General features: G+C 45.7%; 1 protein-coding gene across 1 annotated transcript in view; it reads right to left on the bottom strand.

Moving 5' to 3' along the window:
- LOC104461492 (acetyl-CoA carboxylase) overlaps positions 1-10,669 on the bottom strand; it is a gene marked incomplete at its 3' end in the record, with an annotated part of 98,136 nt that overhangs the window by 63,706 nt on the left and 23,761 nt on the right. The window contains exons 16-24 of the mRNA XM_010073114.1: positions 10,421-10,502; positions 9,308-9,453; positions 8,180-8,330; positions 6,686-6,823; positions 5,666-5,812; positions 4,962-5,150; positions 4,294-4,394; positions 3,843-3,931; positions 2,390-2,514 (exon numbers count right to left, since the gene is read on the bottom strand). Coding sequence (XP_010071416.1) covers positions 2,390-2,514; positions 3,843-3,931; positions 4,294-4,394; positions 4,962-5,150; positions 5,666-5,812; positions 6,686-6,823; positions 8,180-8,330; positions 9,308-9,453; positions 10,421-10,502 — 1,168 coding nt within the window. The remainder of the gene's footprint in view (positions 1-2,389; positions 2,515-3,842; positions 3,932-4,293; positions 4,395-4,961; positions 5,151-5,665; positions 5,813-6,685; positions 6,824-8,179; positions 8,331-9,307; positions 9,454-10,420; positions 10,503-10,669) is intronic.

Consider the following 10,669-nt stretch of genomic DNA (forward strand, 5'->3'; position numbering starts at 1 on the left):
ACAGGCCATCTGCCATGCCACAAGTGGTTCTGCCCAACTTAAGACTCAGATGTGCACACACCGGTCAGTCGAGTACATAAAATGAACAAACAACATCAAAGCACACCATATTTCACAAATATATGAAGGATGAAGGAGCTCCCATCCTGCCTTAAACACCTGCTAGCTAAAAGAGGTGAATGATGGCAGCACACCGTTACTACAGCCATCCTTACAGCCCCTGCTAATATCAGACTCCTGGGGATACACCAGTAACACCAGCATCAAGGTATTCCGACACGAAAAAGGACAAACGTCAACCATCCCACATGAACAGCGTGGCAACCCCTCAAACGCCACAGCCTCCACCATCGTTACACCAAACGTGCCACGGGGTCCCGCAGACATGAAGAGGAATGGGAGCTGGAAGAAAGAGGAACGACGGTCTCTTGGTCAATGGCGTGACCTGTAACTCGGCAGACGGCACTCCCCGGCTGCGCCATGGGTGACACTGCGTGACAAGGGCACATCGCCCCTCCCGAGCCCCTGGTGCCCACTCGATCTCGATCTCACGCGAGGGCAGACACCCGTCTGCGAGGCCTCGGGCCATACAAACGGCGCTGGGACCACCGGCTGGCTCCCCGGCGGTTCTGCCACCACCTGCAGCACAGGCTCTCCAGTAGGTCTTAACTTCTAACAAACTGGGATGTCGGCCTTCAATGGAGCAGGAACAACTGACCGTGGTGGGAAGAATGACCACCCAGGAAGGAAAAAGGAAAAAACTCTTGGATGTCCCTCTGCGCTCCCTGTCTCCCAGCACGCTCATCGCTCCCTCGGACGGACACCAGCCAGCGTGGAGACACAGTGAAGTCCTGCCTCCACGACATGAAAAGCCAGACAAAAAGTTTCAGTTCCATTTTAGCAAGAAACAATCAGGATGACAGCAGCCAAATAAAGCAGGTAGCCATGGCCGCGCTGGCTTTTGGCTGCGCTGACCGGCAAAGGCAGCGAGCACAGCCTCAAACCAGCTCTTTGACAAGGCCTAACGCCTCCCCGGCACCCCCGTGTAATTACACACTTGAGTGACCGGACTCTGAAGAAAATTGAAGGCCTGAGCTGCGAACAGCTGCCATTTTCTCTCTCCATCACGCCAGCATGATTACTTGAGAAATGAACAGCCCCGGCTCAAAGCTACTCCAGAATTCTCAGAGGAAATATGGCTCCGTGTTCAAATAATGAGATTCTTAAGGCAAGCGTTACTTACAATCACACCACACACCAGAAAGGGGGAAAAAAAAAAAAAGGAGAGCCAGAAAGAAAGAATGCCAGAGTCCTTATATCTTACAAATTAGAATTTAAGAAACCCAGCCTCAGCCTAGGACAATTATAACTCTTTTTCTGCTTTTGAGAGTTATTTTGTGGATGGCTACTTTGGATGTATTTTTGGCAGTAACAGACCGCATTACGGTTGTTAAAAAAAAAAAAAAAAAAAGGGGTGGGTGAGAGAAAGAGGGAGTATTGTAATTAGCCTCTTAAAAAGCAGGGTATCTAATTAGTCTGTTGAAAATCGTGCCGTAGCTCAATTCATCCTGCTTTGAGGAAGGTGGGCATTCATTCTGCTTCAAAGCATTATGTGGGACAAGGATTTTTTAAGGCTTTTTAGGAAACAGGAAAAAAGAGAGAGGACTCAACTGTTGTTTTTTAATTATTTTTCCTGAGAATTTAATTTACTGGGAGTTTTACCCATTAGAGTGGGACTGACGTTAATGAGAAGTGTGATTTTTCAAGGAGTAACAAGCCAGAAGAACATGAGAAGGTGATGGCAGGTCCTGGCATGAGGATTCATTTGTTTTTCTAGGGTGGAATCTATGTCCAAGAGGAATTCCAACCCCAAGCCAGGCCCCTGGACAGCCACACACCATCCCAAGCGTCAGAGCCCTGATCTGGAGTGACCAGTTTTGTGCTGAGATGTTGAGTCCTCGTTTCCGAGACCCCTGAAGGTGTAGCAGCAAACTAAACCAAGTATAAAGTCACAGGACAGGGTCTCAAAGTTAGCCTCTAGCACCCTCCCAATGCAAGACTGAAGTCTGCACTTTCTCCCCCCCAATGCTCACAAATCACTTCCATGATGAGCCTTCAGTGCACTCTGACAGGCAATCAGTGCAGGACAGCCACGAACCAGGCGGTGCACAGACACCGAGCTGAACACTGGGTTCGTTCTGGGTCTCCTCCAGTGCACGGCTCAGACGCTCTAAGAAGAAACTGTGAAGAAACTCCACACTGCTGCTGCCACTTCCGTAGCCAGAAGGCCAGCATTGTGAAGGACGAGAGCTGTCAGCTCAGTACCTTTCAAAGCACCAAACACACAATGACAAGAAGCAAATTTCTAGAGCACCAGAAGACAACTTACAATGAGCATTGTAACAAGCAGGTTCTTCTTGGTGACCTGAGCATGCGAGAAGATGTAGTTCAATACAGCATTCATATCACTTTTATTCTCCTCCCGAAGGGTAAAGACACACTTGTCATAGTGACCTGCAATCAGAAATACATATTTTTTCCAGTCTCCACCTCTGTGTCATGTAATACACATGACTAGATGTGTATTTTTTTACATACATGTTTTGAGAATGGTCCACACCATCAGTTCTGGGAAGGAAGCATTCCCTCCACCACCACCCCCTCAACAGCAAACTTTAATTTAAACATCCTGCTCTTGTTAAAACAGTTCCAATCCCAAATACCTCCTTTGTGAGCAATACGAGGAGAGGAATGGTGAGCTCAGTCTTTCATTCTAATAACAACCAAAATAAAATAATAGCAAAAAGACTTGCACCATCATCTACTACCAGCAAATTGAAGTGGAAATGAGTCTGTAGTACCATTAGGTCAGTGCAGGTATTGGAGCAGGACAAAAGAAAAGTAGAGCGAAACCTGAACTACCTGTAAGAAGGAGAGCCTCAAAATGAGCTAGTGCTTCATTGCCATCCTGTGCCTGGAGACAGCAGTGCAAGGCATTTATTTCAATTCTCAGGTTCAGGCTGAGGTTTGAGGTTTGTTCTTGTGAACACCAAACAGCTTCCTGGTATTTTACAGCAGGTGCAAATAACTCAGTGTCTTTTTGTTTCGTTTTACTGCACTTGATTTTCTTACTACAGAATTTAATAAACAAGCCAGCTAGAAACTAAACAGTATGGTGAATTTAATCAGCTTTTCTGATTCTAATTTTTCTGCATGCTTCTGCATGTGGAACACCCAAGTGGGGGAAACTCTCCAGTGGTGGAGACAGACTCCGCTGCTGGTGGAGTCAGGGAGGGAATGCAAAGGAGAACTGCTTCATCTCTGATCAAGAACAAGCGGAGACCACACAGACTGGCTGAGCCTTAGCGAGCTCAGTAACAGACTAGAAATGGCAACACAAAACCTTCATAATTCGGTGTCTGTCTTTTTACTCCAGGTCATACAAAAATCCTCACTTAAGAGGATCATAAACTCATATAGGAACTCTTCTTTTGAAGATCTACAGGGAAAAGGAGCATTTCTGCACCGCAAAGTGACCAGAGGCATATTATGACGCATGAACTGTGGGCAAGATGGCACAGGAAGTAAAAGATGATGGCTACACCAACACTGGAAACCAGAACAGACAGCTCTGGGGTGGAGTTCGACATTTGCTTGTCATAAGCATTAACAGCACTCTTACCACGAAAGCTCCAACTGGACATAAGCTCCTCTACAGAAAACAGGATCTGACTGGCAGACCTTTGTAAGAAAACCTGTGTAGCGTAGCCTTGCATAAAGCTAGGCTAGAAGCTGGGACCAAATGTGGTTCTTTCAGAAATCAAATCCTCGCAGAGACTCACCATGCTGAAACTGAGTCTCCACCTTCAGATACTGTCGCAGCAGATCCATCACCACTGCTTTCATGTGACCCCGAATACCACTCCGGTACCTGCAGAAGCAAATAGTGAAACCCAGCGCTGAGTGAGCCCAGCAGAGCCCTGCTTCTGAAGACCTGCAAGTGAATAACGCTCAACACCAGCAGCAGAATAAGCCTGTTTGCTTACAGAGAGAAGCATACCTGGTTCTGGAAACCCCAATTCTTATGGGAATACATAACCCCTGCCATCACTGTTGTGAGGTAGCATGCCTCACGTTTTGCATCAAAACATCCTTTTTCTTCTAAAAGTACTCAAAACTCTAGACACTGAAAGGCGTAACACACACCAGCAGCCTGATGAAATGACCAAGATATGACCAGCCTCAGGACGTTAAATCTTTCTTTCACATGGGGCACCCCTGCAAATGGCTCACCTCTGTACAAGCTGCACAATGCTCTGAGTGTTCATGAAGAAGACCTCGCGCTCTGATTTGCGGTTCAAGGTGGCTGCGTGGCTGTCCAAGATATTGGCAATCTGAAAGAGAGCAATCCCATGACAGTCCCGGTCCCGGATGGCACGATCTGGCTGAAAAGCCAGCAGAGAAGCCGAGAACAGCCATACAGGCCAGACCAGAGCTCCAGCAGACTCCAGCAAAGGCCAAAGCCTTTGACCTGACAATGATACAAAAATCAATCCACAATATCGTATACTAGAGAAATCATCTTCCAACATCTCATTACCTGGAGAGGCCTCCCTTAGTCGCAGTCACTCTTTTTTAAGGTTACATTGACACCACAAATTGCACTGCAGTATATGCAGCAGCCAAAAAGTAAACAAATATCCACAATGGCTCTGACACGACTAAACTGCTTCCAAAGCCCCTGTTTAAAGCTACACTGAGCAGAGAACACATACCTTCAGCACAGGTAAAGGAGGCAAGCCTTTAAGCTCAAGTGGTACAGGTTAGTATCTTTCATCACGAAGATCCCCTGTTCAAACACACCGTTCAGGTCCAACTAACCTCCAGGTAATTTAAAGGAACTTTCCCTCTGCCCCAACACAAACCAACTCTTATTCCTCTATATAAGTGTGGTTGATCACCTGTTGGCTTGGAAACTGGCAAAGGACTGAAGTGATGTTGCTGGCATACTGGGCCATCTCCTTCTTGATGGACTTCTCTACATTGGGTGGGATCCGCCCAGAAACACTAGTCATGATGTCCTGAAGTTCCAGCAGAGGCAAAGATGGATCTCTCAGTGTCTTCATGAGTCGCTCAACCCAGCCCTTCACCTAGAGAGAGAGACAAGTCAGTGTAAAGACAAGCATGAAGAAAAGAACAAGCAGCAAGAAGGGAGAAAAGAAAAGGCTTTTCACTGAGGTCTTCTTCAACACTGACACCTCACAGCTGCCCCAGGGACTAAAAGAGAGAACTGAGGTAGATGACAAAGCTACTCTGCTGCCTTTATGCCAACAGCTGACTCAGAATCATCCACCTTCTTTCCTCCTCCCTCTACAACTCCTGCCACAGGTGGCTACGCATGCAGCTCCCGTGTACGAGGCTGCAGGCACAAGCAATAAAGATCAAGCTCAACTCCTTGTCTCTGTTTCGAGTGCCACAGAGGGGACTCTCCCATCTTACTCTCTGGTGAGACTGACTATAAGTCTGAGAAAGAAAACCGAATTCAGCTGGAACTAGCAGGGTAGTACTGCCCTGACTCTTTGTCCTCTGGCTGTCACATGCGAATTGGCCAGCCTCACCTTGAACTGAAAGAATGTGCTCTCGCTCTGAAACAAGTAACCAGTACCTTGCTGCTGAAGTAGGGCTCTGGCAGGCAGTATCCATTCATCACATTGACCAGGTTATCTAGGACATAATGGAAGATGCGATGGAGCTTCTCGCCTCGAAGTGCTGTGCTCTGGATCTGCGGCAAGGTACCCGTGTGCAGTTCAGCCTGGAAACACAGTGAACAGCAGAGTGTCACTAACCCTCCTGTACAGCATCAGCCATGGTGGTAACATCCAGTTACCCTTGACTGGAGGCTCAGATTGAACTTGGAAGAATTCCCAGAATGGAAAATGCAAAAAGTTATGAGCTGGATCTCCAACATTTCTATGTTGTGTACACCCAAAAAATAAGCTTCCACCCTCTCTCCCAAATATGTTACAGATGATCTCATTGTTTAGATTGAGGATGAGCAAAAATCTCCAAGAAAAGCACAGGAAAAGCCAACAGTTTGGTGCTGACAATCACTTTCCACCCCCTGCATGACAACCTCCCACAATTTTCAACTAGCTATTGCTAAAGGAACAACAGATTCCCTTCCACCGCCACCAGCTACATCCCAGCCTACCAGCTCTAAATTAATATATCGCTTTGCCTTTCACCTTAAAGATACATACTCTAGGTTGTTTTTTGTTGTTTTTTTTTTTAACAGATTTGTTACAATTGCTTTCACAGGGCCCAACACTCTTGGAGTTGGGTTATCAACTCCCACCCTCTCAAAGAGAGTCACTTGAAGAAGAATACTTGACAAAAACAAGTTAAATACACTTGCACAGGAATAAAGCAGATAGAAGGATCTGGCCAACCTCCAGTATCCTGGACAGTCACGTACCCACAATAACACTGAGGTAAGAAGAGAACAAGAATGGTACATAAGCTTAGCTTGAATCAGAAGAAAGTCCTAGTCCTCATCTAAGACAAATAAATGGTAAAGTGACAATTCCAGTACTGTGTACAAATCTGAAATTGGTTCAGTACACTGGACCATCCTGTACCACTCTCAGCATCACTCCCCTACTGAAAACACAACAAACATCTGCGCTTCCTGCAACTTCTCACAGGGATCATCCAGCTGGAGCTTGGCAATCACACAGCCTGGATCCAAGACTGCCCCTGGGCGTTTGACATAATGGATGCAGCCCGATTCTCCTGCTGTCAGTGTCATCACCATTTTCATCACCTGTAGCAAGAAAACAGGTCACACACTCAGCTTCCATGTTCCCCACATGGTTCTAGTTCTGTGAGCCAGCAGCCAACACCCTACCACAGACACGCTAACCTGCACGAGCACCTTTTGTGCTCTGGCTTTCTCAAAGGCTTACAAGCACACACAGTGGGAAGGAAGCCCCAGACGCTCAAGTGAATGGTAGAACAAATTACTAGGCCACAAATTAGCACAGCAGGAAGCCATCCTCAGGAACACCACCTGTTCCACACTGGCCCAACAGACTCAAGGAAGTCCCACATTCAACACCATGAACAAAGCAGATAAACGTTACTGCTGCAGCTGCTGCACTCTAAAGGCTTGAAGCGGGAGAGCCACTCTCAAAAGCTGCAGCCACACATTCACTTTCAGCGGAGGGAACTAGGATTACTCGCTAGAGGGCACACATCTCAGACTGCTCTTCACCAACAGAGACACTTGGTTAGCTCAGCCATGGAAGCTCTCGCCTTTGGAGCAGAAGGGCTGGGTCTGGGGGGAGGCAGTCTGCTTTTACCATTGCTATACTACACACCACAACGGGGAACACAGGAGTTGAGGAGGTGGTTCCTTCTTAGCCATGGCTCTGTTGCAGCGTAAAAGCACTTACATAAAATATGTGGATCTCTGGATTGATATTTTTCTCCTACACATTATCCCCAACTGGTTTAATTGCCCCTCTGTCAACACACACCCTCCCCTCCCTCAAATCTGTTTTGAGCCATGCACTCTTACACAACCTCTCGTGCTTTCCTCACAGTGATACAGAAATTGTTCATCTTCCTCCTCCTCTCTAAGAGTTAAGTAACTTCCAAGACAGAGGGAGGAGTGACACTTATTAACTCATTCGATCAACTTGATAAATGATCAGGCAACCAGAGAAGTCCTAATTTGTTACTAAACCCTGGCATATAACCCTGCTTCTGAGCCTGTGTTAGTACCAAGTAGTGGTCTACAGGTAGAAGGTCTTCTTCACCACAGCTAGAAAATATAGTACACGTGGACCCCACCCTCCCTTGGTACCAAGGCATGACGATAACCATGGTCTCACTGCTGAGAAGTTTTGCTTATCACTTGTGCTGAATTGCTTATCAATTTTGAGTCATTAACACTCAAATTTCAGCTGTTAAGTAATTTCTTCCCCAACCCATCACTCTCACTGCTGATTCCTGCATTAGTCCAGGTTCAAACACAAATAAAATTTGGAAAGGAAATACTGTGAATTATCCCTCATGCTCAATTCCCAGTTCCAAAGCATTCAACTTGTTTTCCCCCAGCTTTTGCCTGGCCATATTCAGCATTTGCAGCCAAGTCAGTTCTTTGAGACTCTCTTACCTCTATTTCTGCAAAGCACTGGCCTGCAAACACGTGCCCCCCGTCCTCCACCACATACTGGATAAGCTTCCCAGCCGAGGGCGAGCGCAGAATGGAGGGATCATTCTCCTTTTCAAACACACAGGTCTTGTTACCTATAGTGATGCGATACCTAGGAAAGAACGAGACAAATCACTGTGACATAATTTCTTGGGGAAAGCATGGGAAGGGGAAAATCCATTCTCTCCTTCCCTATTCTACTTCAAAACAAAACTAAACAAAACCACCTCAACCAGCTTTTCAGAGCTGAACGGTACAGCCCTGCGTGTGAAAGTTCAGATTAATCATATCAAACCAGGGCTATGTAAGCCAGGGTTCAGAAACCAGATAGAATAGCTCACAGCAAGGTTGGATGTATTTTACTTTTGTGTTTTTCTCTACCAGCGAGTATCACTCACTGCCAGAACCAGAACCAACGAAGTGTAAGATTTCATATAAACAAAACCCGATGTTAGTGGAGATTACACTTGCCATACATAACACACAATCCACCTCATGCAAAATCCCCTTGTATATCGAGCAAAGACAAAAAGCCATGTAGCAGACAGAGAGGCTAAGATTTTGTAGCATTTTGCAACCCAGAAAGTGACTCAAACTCTCTTTGTACTCCTGACCAGATTCACTACATCTGCCACAGAAAAGGAACCAGCAGAGGGGGCAGTGGTTCACAACCAGAACCTGGAGATGTACCGACCTTATTCCCCCCAGGGAATTTTGAGAGAATGCACTGAAATAGTAAATCTTGTATCTGTTTCTGAGGCAGCTGTGGCGTTTCAAGGATTTTAAAGATGTTCATGTTCTCTTTTTTGTTCTGTTTTGTTTTTTTTATAATCCAAAAAACCACCTTTTAAAGAACCGGCAAGAGAACACCACATTGGTACACATTCAGATCCTTCTTCTAACAGAAGCCAAGATCTGTTCCTCAGGTGAAGGCAACTTCTCCCTTTAAACTCACCCATACTACATCTAGTAACCTCTTCCTAGGAGAGAATTCCATTCCCAGCTGATCTTTGGCAAGCATAAAGTTACAAGTACACCTCATTTTGGTTTGTACGTAAATGTTAAATATTAATCTTTAGGGACTGCTACCTGTCCACTTCTTCTTTCATGTAGGTAGTATAGCTGCTTCCATCGTAGGACAGGAGCAGTCCTCCGTCACTTAGTCGGTGCACATCAACTTCCACACACGAGCTGTTCATGATGACCACGTAGGAATTGGGAGACTGCCGGGTCACCTGCAGATCCACAGAAGTGGTACATGTCACATGAAATAAACACAGCACTGATAGCGTCCTGGTTGCCACAATATACACGGTTTTCCAAGCACTGGAACAACGGGAATTAAAGAAGGGGAACAGAGCCATTTGTTCTCATGTTAGATGGAAAAAACGATTAAAAAATATTTGGAATCACAAAGCCAAGCGTTTAGCAGTGAAGAGATGCCAGAACTACCCATGCACTTTGATTTAATCCTCTCGCACCTATGCATTAACTGTACAGGTTCCATCATGCAATCATACACCATTTCTTCACCCCCATCTACACACAACTCACAGTCGTGTACTGAAGTTGCGTAATGAATGAGATAATTTAAAAAAAAAAAAGGCGGGGGGGGGAGATTGTCTCACAGAGAAAGCAGCTAAAGCTCTCCCTGGAAAAATGGATCCCATCACAGTCTCTACCGCAGAGTTCCTATTTGAAGCTGGGTAAATCACTCATCAGAGAGGCACCACAATAAAACCATTACAGCGCAGGGGTGCTGAACACTTACAGCCACAAAAAACAGTATATGGTCATGTAATTAAAAACTTCACCATAATAAATTTGCCTGAGGAAGCTAATTAAGACTGTATAGGCAATCTTAAGTCTAATATTTCCTAAGTTTTGTACACTTGGTTTCACAACCTCTAAACACTATTCCTAACATTGGTTTTTGCACACAGCAAACAAAAAGCAACACTAAAAGGAAAAATTGCTACAAATTCTGTCATGCTGATGAAACTGGGCTCAAACACCCAACGGAGTGATGGGATATCGTAAGGGTACTGATTTCTTAACCCCACTGCAGCAGAAGAAATAAACCCTGCACAGATTTAATTCCAATAATTACACATATTGCAAAGATTAAGCCAGAGCAGCACACAAACAGACATTTCCAACTAAAAGTGGCAAGAAGATGGGTTTCCACACAGTGCATCGTACCTTCAGCACGTACTTCCGACCTTCATAGATGAGTTCCACATCCACGGTGTTCAGGAGGGTATGAGCAGGTAGGACTTGGCCCCTTGAAAGAGAAGAACAAAACAAAACTCACCTTCCAGAAGCCACCAAATGGCTATCAGGGGCCCAAGCAGGTTCAAAGCAGCAAGAATTTGGAAAGCGCTGTTAAGAACAGACCTGCCTGGACCACGCCAGGTTTAGCCTAATGGAGTGTTATGACTAGTTTCCCTA

Source organism: Pterocles gutturalis, unplaced genomic scaffold (genome assembly GCF_000699245.1).
Source record: "Pterocles gutturalis isolate BGI_N339 unplaced genomic scaffold, ASM69924v1 scaffold2427, whole genome shotgun sequence".
NCBI lineage: Eukaryota > Metazoa > Chordata > Aves > Pterocliformes > Pteroclidae > Pterocles > Pterocles gutturalis.